This window comes from Falco punctatus, assembly GCF_963210335.1.
Source record: "Falco punctatus genome assembly, chromosome: 1".
Lineage (NCBI taxonomy): Eukaryota > Metazoa > Chordata > Aves > Falconiformes > Falconidae > Falco > Falco punctatus.
The window spans coordinates 59,185,132-59,203,740 of record NC_137580.1 but is presented as its reverse complement, the minus strand read 5'-3'; the positions used below and the strand labels follow the sequence as shown (position 1 = coordinate 59,203,740).

Genomic DNA, 18,609 nt, shown 5'->3' with positions numbered 1-18,609 from the left:
CAACATTTCTCCAGGATTTTTCCACAGAGGGTATGTCTCAATCGCAAGAGAAAAACCACTCCTTCCTTTTTCTTTTCCTACTTTTCTGCTGTGAATTATTTGGAGCCAAACCATAAATTGTACAACCACACTCACTGAGTCAGAACAAAACAGGAGACTCTCCAAATTTTCTGGTTTTCAGTATGACTTGATTTATGAGGTATGTCCCTACCTGATGGTAGAGAGACGACATATATGACAGGATATGGATTGCTCATAATTTTTTTGTGTAGAAAACATTACTCTGAGCATATGCAATTCTAACTGTTTTAGTCACAGTTAATATTACATATACCTGCTTTCTGGCTGACTCACACAAATAGGTTTAAGTACTTCAGACTGTAAACTGAAAATTAACTAATGACAGCTAAACTGGTATACCACCTGAGAATTCACTGTTTTATTAACATTCAAACAAATGCTAAATGAAGATGAGCACAGACACTTAGCATTTCTGTACATGAAATTTATCATGTACTTACAAATTGCAGATCACAGACGAATCTGGAAAAAAAACCAAACCTGCAAAGAATACATACAGCTACCTGGCATTAGATATCCGCATTCATTAATAGGAGGGCAGCTGCTACTTACTTCAAAGGTGCCAGTTTGGAAACCACAGTCAAACATGTGACTGAAAGGTGTTCAAATATGTGTACTTGATTTTGATAAACAGACTCCTATAAGGCCATCACCCACACTATATCCTAAAGCTCCAGTAATGGTAGGGCAATGCAGATAGCATCTGGATTATCGCAACAGGAAATAAAGACAGCTTTGACATTCCTCTACTTTTAGCAAAAGTTATTTGAACATCTTTTAAAAATACAAAAATATTTTTACCAAGTTATTCCAAAAGCTGAGGGAAGTGTTTTCCTTAATTTTACTCAAATAAAACATTCAGAATGAAGTGGAAGCGACACTGGATAGAAGCTGAAACAGCTTATCTACCTGTAACTGTTCCTCTGCAAGGTGCCTTGTGTACATCCATGCAGCTGATACCTACCTGCAAGCCTCGCTGCCTGTCAAGGGTTTCAGCCTGGCAGCACTTTAGCGCAGCCCACTGCTGCGTGGACACCACATGCACTGCATGTCATTATAAACGAGGCCAAAAGCCTCCTGAAGGATTTGAAATTTAACCAGGACCAAGGAAGAGGGCAGAAAGGAGGGGTGTGAAAATGTGTGCAGGATCTTACATCTCAGGAAGGACAAGAAGGCAGCAGCAATCCGTATTACTTCCTTGTAACATCAAATGTTTGTGTACTTAGACTGTCTGCCACAAAAATCGCCTGTAGAAAAGTCCTCAGAACCTCCAATGAAACAAACCCTCTGAAAGCCAGCATCACCCTTTGCAGCTGTGGTGGAAACATAGCACTTACAGCACAACAGGAACCCAAGCAGCAGCTCCGGAGACCTTGGTTCTGGGTAACTGATGCAAAGTCGTCACCAGCATTATTTGGTCTCTGGCAGAATGAGCCCAAATTGAAGGGGGAAGGAGATTTATTTTGCTCTGGTTTTCTTTACTGAAAACATCTTAGTTTTTATTCCAAGAACCACAGTGGGGAAAAACAAGGTGGCTGTAAGCCCCTCATGGTGCTGGTAGGCAAGGGCACAGCTGCCGAGGCCACCTTGCAGGACTGCTCTCTTCTGCTGGAACGAGGTTTGTGCCAGAGCTAGTAAATCTTGAGGACCTGACCTCACTATGAATAGATGTGCTTCTCTGCCCTGCCCTCCTGGACCATGCCATCAGACTGGTAAGGTTTGTTTGTACCTGTTCTTCAGGATAAGCCAGCACTCTCTGCAGACTCAGCCCCTTATTATCCTCCAGCACCTGAGTAGTCAGCTGGGGCAAACGTAGCCACAGAGCACTGGTCACCCCTGCTTTAGGCTGGATTGTGAAATGCCACAAGTGCTCTGCTCTGTAGGCTAAAAAGGAGGCATCATTTAGGGAAACAGCATTCCAGAATAAGAATTGAATGTAGTCTGCCATAGAAGAAGAACATAAAGAGATTGCATCTTTGGAGTAAGGAGACAAGATTTTAATCTGACTATTTAATAAGAAACCAGTAAACTAAAGGACAGAAGTTGCCCAACTACTGGGCTGAGATCTCTAATTAGTTCATGAAACATTTTACTGAAAGTATAATTTTATATGTGCAACAAAGCCAAAGGTACTGATTAATTGCAACTCATTAAGTGTAAGTTGTTTAGTAATTAAGAAAAATTAATGCAGGCATGGCAAGGTTGGCGCAGGCAAGAATTCCACCTAGACAAGCATCACATTTCCAATAGCAGCCAGTCTGCTCAAAGCAGCAAAGGAGTAATTTAAAAACCAGTCCCGACCCATAGGGACAGGCAGTCAGACCACTCATTCCAACTCTTCTGAATGAAATCTTATAAAATAAAGATAACGGTTATCATCTTTTAGAGTTCTGCCAGGACTTGTGCAGAAGTAAGGTAAGTCAGTCACACTTTTCTCTTACATAAATTATACTCTTTAGGGAATCAGAAACAATCAAATATCCCAAGAAAGATATTACCAACAAGATTTTAATAACACAGTGTTTTCAAAATTTGCTCTTTATCCATTTTGGGAGAGCAAATTTGCTGTGGGTGAGAAAGTTCAGAAATCATTGCACATACTAGGACAGAACAGGGACTGAAAGCAAAGGCAAAATACAGCCTTGGCACAGAAGCATGTTCTGGGAACAAGAGCACCAAGGCATGCAAAATCGTCATCACTCACCTCAGCTAGAAGGCTGGTAAACTGTAGATAATCTCCGTCTTTCTACTTTTAATCCTATCCATGGAACACAAGTACCCTCAGAGAAACCAAATATATTTTAGCCAATCCTTTTCCTATGAAAGGAGGCAGCGGCCATGGACACAGCTTCCTAGAACAGCAACTTTCAGAGAAGACTGGCATGACATTGAATCAGATTTGTCCCCCACAGCTGGCTGCCAGGGGTTTTAAAGTCTTTACATTAGTACTGTACAGTGATCAACCACAAACCCCAATATAAGACAAGACAGTGATGCACAGTTTCATTTGGTGGTAATCATGTAGCAAATGGTTTTCTTCAAAAGCAGGCACAAATTCTGGGAAAGTCTGAGCCTGGAATTTGTCACTCAGTTATGACTTAACTAATAGCAGCTAACACAAGTGTAAAAGCCACATGAGAAAGAGAGTTTCCCTCCCATAACTGGTGAAGTTGTCTACAAAAAGAAAGCTAAAACAGTCTGAAAACTTCACACAAGTAAATTCTTTTCTTTGTACTGAATGAACACGCTATACTCCCACGACTTCACAAAGGAAGTTACGAACTTCGTTATATTTCAAGCCTACTCTGTTTTTCTCAACAAATACAAACGAAAGGGCCATGTGAATTATTAACAGATGACAACAGAGAGCTAGTCAGGTACTTCAAATACTTCTGTCTCTTCTTCCTACATGAATTCCTCAACAGTGCATGCAAAGTAAGTCTTCTTACTACTTCAATCCTTCAAATCCATAATTAGAGCTGATTAAATAACTTGTTGAGAAGTAAAGGCTTTTTTACATTCCTTCCTCTCCCCTTTCTTTCCCTGGGAGAGCATTTGACCTGACCATTAGTGACAGGGGGACATCACACCTTGTTCCGAAGAATCAAGTGAGAGCGTTTTCCCCTCTTAATACCTTTTCAGCAGCGCAAGCTTGTGCAGAACATCATGCAATCCAGTGGAAACAGATACTATTTATTTCTGAACTGGAATAGACATATAATCAGGAAACCTGAAAACAGACTAAAGCTTTTGTCATGTTAAGAAGTTAACCATCATCTCGTGTTGAAAGCAGCTCCTGTTTATTATAAACACTTGGGCCAATGCCTCCTCCTCCATCCCCCCCAACAGCCCACCAACAAAGAGGTGAACAGAAGGACACCACATGGATCCATCACTACTGCTTGACAGCATGCTTGGTATTTAAACATAAGTACAAACTATACTGCTTCAGTCCATTCGCATAATTTAACTCAAATAAATGCTGAATTTGCCAAATAATCCCTGCAAATCCAATACAAGAAATAAAAGTGAAATAATGTAAGTTGGTGTCAGTGCAACTGAAAGACAGTATTTGACAACTAACATAGGAAAACCTACTGAAATTAGAACCACAGTAGTAAGCTTTAAAAATAGCAAACTTTTTGACAACTTTGAAAAATAATCCAGATGATCCTAAATGAGCACATACTTTTCTATTTGCTTCAAATTTAAATCCATAAATTCTAAAATTTCATTAATTAAAAGGACCATTTCAAAAGGTACGGTAAAACACAGCATCTAACATAAAACACAAGCTGGGGGATTCAAGTTTCCCACAGTGGTGCAGGTAGCTCCCAGTGATGCCACAGGGAATTACCTGCAAAACCATAAACCAGAATGACCTTTTTGGTTTGCATTTGACTCTGCTTCACACAAACACTGTTTATTACAACTGCCATAAAAATGAACAAAAGCAGCACATACACGAGCAGCAGCTCCTGCTTAAAAACAATAAGCACAGCACATTCCCCCCTCAGCCAGCTCCCCATGGAAAGTATTCCAGACTAAGCCACAAAAACTTAACAGTGAGCTTTTGAATGACAGGACATCGTGTGCTCTGTAATCTACAGAATCAGTCAAGTACTTACAAGGTTTCTTAAACAAATTGATCATGCCTACAATTTCAGTCGAAGTCAGAGAAACGGCAGACTTGATCTTCTCTGAGGAAGAAACAAAAGCCATGAAATCACCAAAGAGAAGGGGTTTTTTGGCTTTTTTTCTTGTTGCTTTTTAGACAACTCTGAAGGACATACTATAATGTGATAGGAAGCTTGTAGGAACAGCCTTACAAATCAAACTGAGCATGTACTTCAGCACTCTTTATTTAGCACCCTCCCTGTGGAAAATGCTAAGGGAGGTTTTAACTAGCAAGAGCCAAGGTGATTTCAGATTGATAGCTAAGACCTCCTGACTGATCTTTCATGCCATATTAATTTGATACATTAGTTTATGTAACCGCTTTTTGCTCAGTCTTTCCCAGCTACAAAGCCAAAAATAGCTTACCTTTTCTACAAGGGCAGTAAGGCATACCTGGAATACTAGACAACTTTTTATAAGTGCTATGAATAAGAGCAGTGGTTTTTAAAAAGTCAAAAAACCCACTGTCATTATATTATCATACATGTTTTCACCTTTACGAGAACAGTTTAATGTCAATAACTACCATGAAATCTGGAGGCTGCGGTTTCCAAGAAAAACTGTGCCAGACACTCATATTTTCTGAAGCATCCTATAGTACCATGAAATGGAGACAAGCATTAGGCAGTCTATGTTATCATCATAAAAGAATCAACAGTGATGCAAAACCCTCTTAGAAAGCAATAAAGTTTTGAATATAAAACCTAAAAAAAGACTTCATTATGCAGTTTTCAGTCAACACAGGCTGAGCCAAAGCCTGCTACAGTACTTCTCTGTGCTTGGGATAAAACTTTCCATGGCTCCAGTAGCAGCTTTCGCAGAAGTGCCAGTCTTCCATAATGGATCTTTGCAACCAGGATTTAAGGGAAAATATACCCAGTAAAGCTAGGCTCCAGATCGGTAGTTTAGCACACAAATGGGTGGTCTAATTTTCAAACCTCCCAGGAACCAGGTAGCTTATAGAGCAGTAAAATCCTCTACAGGAAAGTCATATTTTAAATGCCATCTTTTCGATTCTTGCAAACTGTTCAAAGGAATGTTTTACAGGTTTTACCCAAAGACCAGCAACAAGTGGCTAAGCTTGGACCTTCACATCCCAAAGGTGTTCAGACCAAAAAGTGCTTCCCATAAAACTCAAGATCTAGAGAAAGATTGTACTTTCTTAATGTGAAACCAACGAGATCGATGGTTATCATCTGGTTTAAATGGAGGTCCTTAGCCCTTGCATATCAATCACAGAGACTTTTGAAGTCAGTAAGATAAAGCTTTTAACAGAGGAAAATTTTAATTAATCCATTGTACATAGTGCATTTAATAATCTGGTTTCTTAAATCTCCCTCTGTCAAGTCAATCAAACCCACAGTCTATTTGGAGAAACGTTGAAGAATCTCAGGCTGTTCAGCAGCCTCATTTTGCTATGCACTGGAAATACAAATGTATAGAATCATTTATCCAAAACATAGGCAAATGGGTTCAAACTGAAAATGTGAGAAGACAAAATAAAAAGCTTGAGAGTAATATCCTCCTGTTGCTCTCTCCTCTGAGGTATCTCACACTGATTTTTTTCCAGTAGATATAGCAAGATTTATGTGTAATAATGACTTTAGCAACTTCTTTCTTTAGGGACACATTTTATTTCATTAATGAAAGATTCTCAGGAGCCAAGAGAATGACTTTCACCCACTTTCATTTTTAATTAAAAAGACCTAAAAAAAATAATAAAAGAAGATCAGAGAAATTAAACTACTCTGGCCTGACAAAATGTATGGCTTTTTGACCCATCTAAAAGGGCTGCTTCCTCCACTGCAGCAGCTGGCAGACCAAGATTTCCTGCAGCAAATAAACCACTTCACCCAGCCCCCTCAAGCCTTCCTCCTACAGCACTACACTAGATCTAGCATCCCTCCTAATAGCCAGCAAGCCGGGATTAATTCAGACCATGAGAGCTTACAATAGGCCTCAGGACCATCAGAAAGGCTGCATAGCTACTGGAGCAAACACCCTGTGGATCATAGCTGTGGTCACGCCCTGGGCACATTCCTCAGCTATTCAAGTCCTTTGCAGTTTTATCACTTCAGACCTCATGGTTGAGATCCACCTTGGAGACCAACAGATGAACATCACAATATGGAAAAGCATAGGTGTCAAGAGGTACCTCTTAGAGGCACTACCTAAACTAGCATCAAAGTTGCAGATGCATGAATGACCATGAAAAAATGTCCAAGCCCAGGACAATTCAGTGTTTAATCATCACACGGGGTTACCAAAGGACTTTTTGTAACATCAAAACATCACTCAGATGTTTTGAGGAACAGCATCACTCAGACACTATGCATGAAGACAAGCGGTGGACAACCCTGTGATGAAGAGGTAGAAACCACTCTCCCTATAACTTCCTAATATCAGCTTTATCTCAGTCACACCCAAACTGCCTGCCACCAGCGCCACAGCCTTTCTCTGTGTAAGCAGGGATGAAAATTGAAACCCAAGTTTTTCTTACACATCAAAACATTAAATGAAAGAGAGTTAAATGGTGGTGAACTGACAAAATTAAACTGTGCAAAGCTTAGAGAGAAAAATAAAGTGTTTTTTTTTTTAAACTAACTTACATGACAGTAGGTTTTGATTATTGAAGAGTGTAATGCAGTAGACATTTAAAAGGTCCTAGTTATTCCCCAAACAATTCCAGTTCATGCAAAATAATTTAAAAAAAATGTAGACATGTGGAGTGGTTTGCTTTTACATTTTCTTCTGTGGAAAGTAGTTAAATAATTCACATCGCTGAATTGGCAGTGATGCCAACCACTGATGCCAAACTGAAATTTTTGTCCCATCTCACCAACTTAGCTGACTTCATTTTTCATCTTGACCTATTTCAGATGTGGCAGGAAATCGAGACAGTGGGATTGCTAAAACCTTGTCATTGTAGATATTGGAGGTTATTAATGCTACCATAGATTTGGCATAGGCACTAGAACTTTAACTCAGGAAACGTACTTGGTCAGAAAACTTACCTGCTGGTTTGAAACCCCACAGATGACTAACTCACTCAAGTGGTCCAAACTACATGCAGTCAGTGGAGAATATTGAAGCTAGTAAGAGAAATCAAACGAGAGTGGCAGGCAGTTAACCAGGCGAAAACCTCTTCACTGGAAGCCAGGAAGTGTCTGAAGGGTGATTAATGATACAAAAGATGGGATGCATTATTTAGACAAAACAGGTCCCACTGGAACTACTTGGGAGTCAATGAAGAGAGCTCTCAAGCAGCGTAGTCAGACTCTCGTCTCTCATTTGTTCCTTGAATGCTGGTGGTCCAAAAGGAAAAACTCTCAAGTTATCATAAGAAATTTGACAATATATGGCATTTGCAACGGTACATACAGTCATCCACCTCCAACCCGCTTCTTCAAACAAGCTCTACTTGATAATGACCAATACCCCCTGAGTGTAGTCTTGAGAAATATTTTCTTTTCATTTTCTTGCAAGCGGGCAGGTGCTCCATTTCCAGATAAACAGTCCCAAAGGCATGGTCCTTAGCAGGAGCAAAAGCACAAAGTGCCGAAGGGAGCAGTGTCTCCCTGGAGGTGGGCATCTCTACCCCGGAGCGGGCACTGATTGCAGAGTGCCTACCAGCGCTCTCCACGACAAGCTCTTCTGAAGGCAGGCAGGGAGCACCAATTTACCAGTTTTCAACCCAACACCTTTCTAAAACCCTGACTTTGTGCAAGCAAAGACAAAATGTTACCTTTTAGATTACCAGAACTCTTGGTTGGAAAGAAGCATCCCTTGTATTAATCAACATCCTTGCAGCAAAATAAAACCTGGCAAGTGTTGCTTCTTATCTTACTAAGCCACAAACCCTGTTTAATCTTGCTCCATTATTGTCTTATCTATGAGCAGCTAAATTTCTACCAGGTTGGCATAACTAACCAACTTATGTTGCTGTGATTTTGACATTTAAAAAAAAAAAAAAATCTGTTACACAACCAGAGCAGAAATAAAAACACTCGAGCAGCTGAAAGAGTAGAGCCGAATAAGAAGTGCTACAAAACAGGAACAGATTTAGGAATAATGAGGTCACCTCACACCTCAACACGCATGAAGTTATTCTGTTCACTCAAATAACTTCACATTCAGTAGTAGTCACAGCACAAAATGCCACACTATTTTAAAGAGACAGAAGCATTTTCTATATTTTGGCCGACTGAAAAAAATGAACACAGAACAATATTATCATGTGTTAACCTTCCAGGCTTCTCCTGGCTTTAGAGATGACAAGAGAAGTGAGGAGGGAGAAAAATGTTCCCTCCTTCCTCAGCCCCTCTAAGTGAGACACCCCTAATCTGACCATGTGGTTGCAGCTCCCGAGCATGGAGCAACTGGGGCATCTACGGTGCTTCAGAAGCATCTTAGATGTGCCTGCTCGAGCACTCAGGTGCTGCCATGCTGACAGCATGAAAGACCTCCTTCTCACCAGGTGTTCTGACTTTTCAGCCTTCCTTATTCCAGAACCTACAGCCTCTTCTCTATTTAGCATGGGAGAGATACAGTATTAGCTTCCCACCAAACTGTCAGATCACACAAAAGCAACATTCGGTGCCCTGTGGTCTGGTAGTGCTGGTGTTAGGGGTTCCCTGGGAGTGTGGAGGAGGAGAAGACTGGTGGGAGGCAGGAAGGCGAGGAGATAGGCATTCAGGTGACCGAAGATGAACCAACAACTGGTGAGAAGCGGACAAGAAAGGAAAGTGAGGGATCAACACAAGATTAAACCAGTCTAAATCTTCATCGGATTGGTAACATCTGAGCAGCCAAGAACTAAGTGGTTTGGGTTTTTTTTTCTTTTTTTAAGAAGACTGCAGAGACCACGCTTTCCTGAAACAGAGAGGAGTGCAGCAGTCCGTATCTAAAGAAAGAAAGTTCTAGACATAAAGGTCACTCAAAAAGAATGACTGCCTACTAAGCTAAAGCCTGATATTGCTATCCCTAAAAGGGAGTTGGTATCTAAGCAGATCCAGATTGGAATCACTGACTCATCCACCCTGGGCCTTTAAGGCAAACTGGTGAAGGATGAAGGGCTGACAAAAGGAAAGGAAGGGGGGAGGAAAATAAGGAGGCAGAGAGGATTTAAACAAGATTAGCTACATGTGAATCCTAAATAAAGATTAAAATCACTGCCTCGTGGATTTTGGGATTTCTGAAGTCAAGGTCATGAAATTAGCAGAGAACTGGTAGATCATGAGTTTGTATGCTGACTTCTCTGGGGACAACTTTCAGCAGTGTTTTGACTCTTCAGAGCTACCATTGCACAGCTCTTCCAAGCTTTTTAAAACCATAAGGAAAAAATGGTGTTTAGTGGAGGCATCTAAAAGTCTCTGCTCCCATTCCCTAATTAGCTCAACCATCTATTTTAATACAAAGTCCTTCCCTAAAAGTCTTTCTATTGTTTATACACCCTGCTGCCCCCAATGGAATCAAGCACGCGTAAGAGGTGAATAGCCTGGGTCTGCTCTGATGCACTAATATGATGAACATCATTGTGGAATGAGCTTGGACGATCTTGCTCATCTAGTTGTTAGTTGATATATATATCATTTTTTATATATATATATATAATATATATATATCATTAGTTGATATAGATTACAAATCTTTAAAGCCAGAGAAAGCACTGTTAACTTCTGTTTCTGTAACTAGTGCTCAACATAGGTCAGATTTCTTAGCAGTTTACCAGGCATTTCAGTCTTCTTAGTAAATGTTTTATGTTTTTTAGAATTAAGACTTCCATAAGAAAGTTCAGTATCTCTTCACTTATTTCCTCCTACTCTCAACTGACTGAATTGCAGGCTTGTCCATTTACAACTTTGTATAGATATCACAAAGACTATATAAATTTCCCTTATGTACTTAATATGAATTAAAATTTAGTAAGCTACTGGTGATGATGAATGCCTTTCATTTTCATTTGAAAAAATTTTAAACTGTATTATTTGGTCTGTTAATTCTAAAATTGCTGGGCCAGTTTCCTTGGAAGGGTGCTAGTTTCTATGAGGGCAGTTGGAATATGACTAGGGAAAATAAGTAAGATGTCTTCAGCCTATTTAACATTTAATAACACTTCAGCAGAAGTAAAATATACAGATGGTATTGTTTTAACTAAGATGCATTCAACTAAGACACCAAAACCCCAACTGAGGAATTCAGTTAAATTTTCCTCAAGCAAATTCCTGAATGGGAACCTTAAAGAATTGTTTTCTTTATGATCTAGTTTTCTATAATTCCTTCCTATGTTTCCGTCACTGGAGATTTCCTTATGGTGGCTTTCTTTTTATAGCTTAAGGGAGGAAACCCCATAAGTCTGGGAATAAAAAAGATTATATTTTGAAACCTTAAAGATAGTTTCATCTTTCAGTAATAAACTTTGATTTTGCTGTGAGACTATAGAATGAAAGGAGTAGGGTTATTTAGGAGTCTCTAAGTGTTTTCTAGGACAAAATGTTGCCAAAGAAAGATCAGATTCAATATCAGGAAAATTTTCTGAATAAAGTATATTAAACAACTGGACACATACATGAAGTGTAAGAACATGCACCTTGACAAGGTACTCAGAAATATAATTAAATTAACAGTCCTACAATTAAAAGAGGAAAACCAAGATAAACTGAATACAGTATTGCTTCTCAGAGCCAGCTTCTAGGACCCTTTTTGTTCACCAGATACTAGAATTAAGCTGAACACTGCTACAGCTTGAAATAATGGGGGAAAGGAAAAAAAAAGAAAGGGAAGCAAGGAAGAAAACACTAAATCAAATCCTGCTGTAAAAACCTGTAACTTAAACTTCCTATACAAATACTTGAATCTTGCTAGCCCAAGCATTCAAATATGCTCCAGACCATGTAGAAGGCCACTGGGAGACACATCTGCAGTAAGAAGGAACTGCAAAACCAGCCTGGTCAACTCTACAGTTTTCAGACATAGGCACAGGCACAAACAGATCTTTGCAGTAATTTATGAGGAAGGAAGAAGCTTCCCCTGTAAATAAACTGAAAATGTGTTCTGTCTCTTTAATTTGCAACCAAAAACCCAGGGTTTTTTTACAGTACCTGAATCATCTGTACCCAGTACCTCAGAGTTAACATTTGGGTTAGTATTGCTTTCAGCTGCAGCCATTTTTTTTGTGGGTGTTTTTGTTTTGTTTTATTTTTCAAATGTTACTGAAACAAGAAGTATAGCAGAAGACATTTATATAGCCACTGAGATTTTGAAATCAAACACAAGGCTAAGTTTCCCTTATTTCTAAATCATTGTTCATGCACTAAATTGTCTTACATTTTAGGTTGCTTTAACTGTGCAGTAGCAGTATTGTGAGGGTACATCAGTCATTACATTATGAAATCTTTAATACGTGAACATTATAGCTGTGCTTCATAACAAAATGCAGCAGTGCCAGTAAGTCACACCTCCAAGGAGTCGCAGAGCCCTGTAATAAGAAAGTCACATTGTGCAGAACACATTTTCCATCTTACTGTCGATATTCCTTCCTCTGATCACTGATGGAAGCAACTAATATTTTTATATAATTTTATAATAGATACCTTAAATAATATTTGTAGTATTTCTATTTAACACAATAAGCAAACAGTGCCATACATGAACACTATATTAAAGAGTTTAACTGTGTTAAACAGTATTATAGTATAAAGCACTATATATCAGCTACCTGGATACTGTAGAAGGAAATATTTTTACAGAACATTATTTTCTTCAAATTACATTATCTAGTTGCATGTTTTCCATACTTTAAGTTTCACCAAGGAGTAAACAACTACATTAACAGGCTCAATAAATGGTACTTTTACTGCCTACGTTACATAGGAGTATTATAACAGTGCATTTTATCTTCCAGATCTAAAAAGATGGTAATCATTAAATATTACAGCATTTGCCCTTCTGTAAAACATATAGCAAGATTATAATAACAGTTTAAAAGGCCTTGAAGGGTTTTTCTAGTGACGCTTGCCTGTGGGTTATATATCTTTCATACTCTTGCTTCATCTCCAGAACCATTCTTTTTGGGGGAAGAAGTGTTACTTGTAGACAAAAACACACGCAATATGGAAAAAGAGTAAGATACAAACCAGCACTATATGGCATTGTTTTATCCTGAGATATATCAACAAAAATTGGCAACTCAGCAGGACCCTGCAGTGGGAAACATTACCCAGCCATGACAGGAGTTCAGCTCCCCTTTCTACTCAAAGATAGAGATGATGGAACTGAAGAAGGACCTTGTCTTGAATACACCTCAGAGGTGCCTACTGCCAGCTCAGGACATCACAGATCTCTGAGAAGATCAAGGAGTGCAGTGATACATGAAGTAAAAATAATGAAGTACGCACGCGCAGATTTTTAAAAGCAGTATAAGTTTCTGTCTGAGCTGCATTTCAGCTAAGAGACTGATTCACATGGAGAGGAAGGCCACAGGGAATTTTAAATATTTGAATACAGACCAGATAGTCAGTCCATTGCCAGTACTGAATTTAACATGCCATATCATAATTAGCTGTGATATCTACATGGGCATGTATTCTTTCAGAATTTTCTGAATATCTTTACCTCCCTCCATCCTAGTCAGCTGCTAAAGCCCAGGACTGTAGTGAGCTTCCAGCTCAAGAAAGCACTAAACCTTATTAAGCATGAGATTTTCTTTGCCCCAAATTAGGGCTTCTAAGATTATTTAGCTGCCGCTGGACACTTATGGCAGGACATCACAAACACAAAAGCCACTTTAGCAAAGTCAGGTCAGGATTTGTGTCAGTTTTTGCCTGTCCCAAACCTACAAACCTGAATTGCTGACTACTCTTAAGGTCCAAATTTGGACTTTAAAACTCTAAAGTAGGGGCAGCCATACAAAATATAACTATAGGGGCTCCTTTAACTGACCCAGTTCTAAAAGGACTACAGGGAGCAGAAATCACCTTTTGCCCTCAGATAATTTTGCTTACAGTAATCTTCATTGATACTGTCTCAGAATTTCGCATAGAAGAAATCAAAAGACCACAACTTACAGATTAACTAAATATAACTATTAAATATAGATTATAAATATATATTATATTAAATATGTATTAAATATAGTTTATAATATATAATAAAACTAAATATAACAATTAAACTCTGGTTCAATTGCATAAGTTTCTGTCATCAGTGGGACCACAAAACATAAAAACCCAAACAGAACCTGATCTAAATTTTGTCAACATGTCTCCTGGCCTTGTGAAAAAATTGACTTGACACAAGAAATTTTGAACACGTTGAAAAAACTCAAGAACCAGTCAGACTTCATAGTTTGGGCCCCATTTTGAGATATAAGCTACACCAAAATACTTCTGGTGAGTATGGAAATCTTGCTTGGAACTCCTGAATTAACTGGGAACAAAAACCTCAATTCCTATTATAACTTGGTATTTAAAATAAAGAAACAAATTTATTTAGAACCAAACAAAACTATTGCAACCAAATAATTTTTAAAAAATTAGCTCTGCCTTAGAAACTAATATATTCATTTTTCTAAAACTTTTAATCTATATTAAGCACAAAGATTCAAAAAAATATAGGCATCTAGAGGCTGAATATAAATACTGCTCTGATTTTAACATAGATATAGTATCCATCTTATACGAGGGAAGTAAAAGCGTAAAAAACTATTGCAAAATTATCAAGACAAGTTTTTGCATATTGGGTAGCTTCCTGGGGAAAGAGAGCAGATGCAAAAGTAGTTAAGTTAAATATTGAGAGGCTTAAGGAACATGAAAAATATCATGTGGCAACTTGTTCTGTTCATTTGTTGTTTTATTTATAGTTGTCTTTCCATTATTTCAAAGCAAGTTGATCAAGATCAACTCTTCTTCAGCATGACAATTATTACCTTTCAGAGGAAGCTACTGTTCAGGATCTTGTGCCATTCAGCCTCTCCAGGCTCTCTTGGAGATCCCCAAATTGTGCAGCTTTCACTTTATAACAGATCTACCCACTGCCTCCCACTTCCCTGCCAGTAATAATTAAAAACCCTAACCCTCTCAACTTCCAAAAGCTTACAGGTTGCCAGCCTGGTAGATATTAGGCATGGATCTCACAACTCTTTGAAAGAGAAGCACTGAACACCTAGACTCAGAAGCTGGGAGCCTCCAATTCCCTATATGTTGGCCACAGAGAGAAATACACATAAACCCCTAATGATATATGAAACAAGTATTTGATATTTACAGCATAGTTTTCAGACCATCAAAATCTTAAATTTTTTTACTGCAATTACTACTCTACAAGGATCAGCAGATGGGCTTAACCACACAAGTTTTCAACTCCTGCTGCAAAGTTCTGTGCAGTTCTGCACACAGGGGGATTCAGTCAATTGCATATCAGAAAATGTTTTGCATGGAACTGTGAACATAATTCCAAATTGCTGAGACTTTCAGGTCATCTCCTTGGTTATTCTTCTTTGGTCGTGGAGGAGACAGAAGTTAGTCCTTTCTAAGTAGGACACATCTTGGGGAGGCCGCACAGTGGGCAGACGTAGCTATGGTAAGCACAGATGAGGTTTTTAAGGGGGGGGTGTTTCTGCATGGTGCAAGCACAGAGCTACCCAGCTGAGCTCTGCAGCTCACTACCCCAGGTCCCAGCCCTGCACGGCCAGAGGCACCAGGTGAGCAAGCCATGGATTAAACGAGCAGCTTTTGCTGGTGCATGGGGTCACTCCTGCACTGGGTTAGAATGAGGACACGACTGTTCTGCATGAAAGCAAGCTAAGGTTAAGTTGCAGAAGAGCATGAAATCAGAGTCCATTTACAGTGAAAGAATTCCTTGCTGTTTTTGTGATATTAAATTTGAGAAGACAACCAATTCATTCACACAAATAATATGTAGAGGCTCCACCAATTAAGGGACTTTTCACATTGAGGATTATTCTAACCATCACTAAAATTCATGGCAAGTGTAACACAAAGAAGTCTACAAATCTAGAAAATCAGTCATGAACAAATGCTACAATATAATGTTGATTAAACCAAGGTCTCTGTCTTCTTGGCAAGTCCTCTTCTTCATTAAAATAAGGAAATAGATTATTTGCATAGCTAGTTACTGCCCGGTGATTCATTTCGTAAAATCTTTGTTGTTCGTACTTCCACTAAATTGACTGAAAGAACACAATCAAATGTATCCATAGTCATCAGTTATTGTAAGAAAGAGATCTGAATTGGGTAAATATGAAGAACAAGAGAAGCAAAAGAAGGAGAACAAGAAATTATGGAATAAAGGGGGGAAAAAACAGCTTTGGGTGATACAAACAAAATCAGAAACTTTAACGGAATATAAAGAACAAAGGTTTTCCTATTCTTCCACTTTTTTTGAGGAATGAAAACAAAAAGTGTGCCTTAAAGGAAAACCAAAGCCTCTGGATGAAGCAGGATAAGGTCACCAATAAATATAAGTCTGAAGCAGTAAGCATTTTAACCTAGAAAATGCAAAATGGTAGAATGAGCTAGAAATAGGAGTATGTATTAGACAAAATAAAATATTGGACTTCAGTAAACTTGTTCAAAAATTGACTAACACAACATTTACAAATGATTTACAACAAAGAGAGCCTTTTGCATGTAGCAAAATCTTTACTCATAGTACAAATTACTTCCTATTAAATTTTTGTTCCTATTTTTTTCGGTAAAAAGCAGAATATTCTAACAACAGGATACGGGGGTGGGTTATGAAAGAACACTGGCTACACTGTCACAGAAAAAGCTAGCCTTAATTCTCTTGGAAGAAAAATGCTATGTAAGATTTATACAGAAATGTATGTCCTGCATACTTTATGAAATTAATATTAGCTAACCTGGAGATGATATTGTAACTGACCACTCTCATAGAGTGCTCTTTGAATATTTGTATTTTAAGCCAACAGGTATTGTATTTTACTTGGCAAAGTATAAAATGTGCTATTTGAAAACTGCTGTATTGCATGCAAAAATGAAATCTATTAAAAGGAAACAGAAGTTAGCTCAGAATCTGTAAACCTTACACACAAGGGGCATGGAAATAGGAGGTTAGAGAGAGAGGTAAGAAGTATTCTGCCTTCACAGAGCACTTTCCGTTGGTGGTGGCATACTTTGTATCTTCCTGCTTTGAAAAAGTAAGAATGCATCCTACCTATAATAGATTAACAGAGAACACCTTGCAAATTGGTATTTCAAAAACATCTCTGTGTGTTCGGCTGAGGTGTAGTTGGTTTTATGGCAGAAAAATGTCCTCATGGCTACAACCATCTCAAGAAAACAGAACCTTTTTCTTAACAAGTAGCCAATGTATTCCAGCTGACCATTTCAGAAGAGTTGTCGATGTTACTTGCTTATCATTCATTCTCTTGCCACATAACACACCAGTCAAACATACATTTTGGCAAGACAGTCACAAGTAAGGCAGGACTTTTAGTTAACTAATAGTCTTTGTTAACTTACAGGCTGATATTTGTTAGATAGGACAGACTCTCTAAACCACATAAATAACTTTGAACAACAGAGCCGTATTGGCTTGTGCAAAAGCACAGACAGCATTTCTACATTAGATAGACACTGAACCAAACGTGATAGAAATGTAGTGTAGAGTGGGGTGTTCGCAGAGAAAGTGATCGGTGAACACATTTTCCCTGGGACTACATTCCAGAAGAGCGACTCTAGGAAGAAATTATTACCTATCATTCACAATTCCGACATCCTTCCCAGGCCAAAAAAAGGGAGAGAGAGAGAGAGAGAGAGGGGAAAGAAAAGAAAATCTGAATGGAAAAACTTCTCTGCTCCTGCCGTTCCACTATCAGAGGAAACATGCACAGTGCAGTATGTTTTAACAGTTTTCAGCTTCTTACAATACTTTTTAGAACTGAAGCGTCTAAGGAAGTAGAGTTGTAAATATTTTACAAATAACAAATCAATCCAACACTTGGCAGAAAGGAAAATAGTGCAGATGTGTTCTGATAAAAGCCTAAATGGTGGACTATTACTTAGCACAAATTCCCAGAGGCAGCATTCTACAAACATATATCTGTCTCGGCAAAATGAGAGACCAGAGACTACATAAATCTTTGCATGGCTAAGAATACCTTCAGTGGCTGAAAGGAAAGAAAATATTTGCTGTTGTACGCAGTTCTTGTTTTCTTTTTTTCCAAAATATACACAAAAGATATACCAAAAATAGTTTTAAGTACAGTAACACAGGCATTACATCCTTCCTTTAATATAAAGAAGCTCCTTTTTTCTCTTTATAAGTAAAAACATGCAGGTTAAAATAAGTAACTTCAGTATTAAATTATTACCTAAATTTTCACTTCTGCCATCAACTTAATGAATTTTTAAATGAAGACACCACTTATAGTGTCAAAGGATCAGCAGAAAAACGTTTCCTTACCTTTTTTTAAGATGCGGTGTGGCACTTCCACACAGTCTTGCACCCTCTCTGAAATGGGGATTTTTCTTTGATATAAGTGATCAGAAATCTGGATACACTGCTAGGGACCAGTGGTTAACATTCTTCTCCCAGACTGCCTAGGTATAAGGGGAAAAGAAAGAATTTAATTCACCTTTTTTAAGCTAGCCTAGGAGTATTTTTTTGGTTTCCCTGTTTTGAGAGGTGCTTATAAACTGAGCAATTTCTGTCTGCCACAGGTCTTGTAAATGGTCTGAGATGTGAGATGTTTGCAGTCTTAAAAAAAAAAAAAAAGAAAAAAAAAGAAAAAAAGATATTGCAACCTGAGAAATTTTCATTAGCTTCAGATTTCCCTCTGAGACTTCCATACAAAATGGTCTTTCTTTA

The 18,609-nt window shown here is 38.4% G+C and overlaps 1 protein-coding gene across 3 annotated transcripts in view; it reads right to left on the bottom strand.

Annotated features, from left to right (window-relative positions):
• The window catches only part of CRACD (capping protein inhibiting regulator of actin dynamics), a 131,337-nt gene that overhangs the window by 51,973 nt on the left and 60,755 nt on the right, over window positions 1–18,609 (bottom strand). For all 3 annotated transcript variants that reach the window (XM_080385522.1, XM_080385523.1, XM_080385524.1), the window contains exon 2: window positions 4,710–18,341. In XM_080385522.1, coding sequence (XP_080241648.1) covers window positions 4,710–4,803 — 94 coding nt within the window. In that variant the 5' untranslated portion in view covers window positions 4,804–18,341. The remainder of the gene's footprint in view (window positions 1–4,709; window positions 18,342–18,609) is intronic.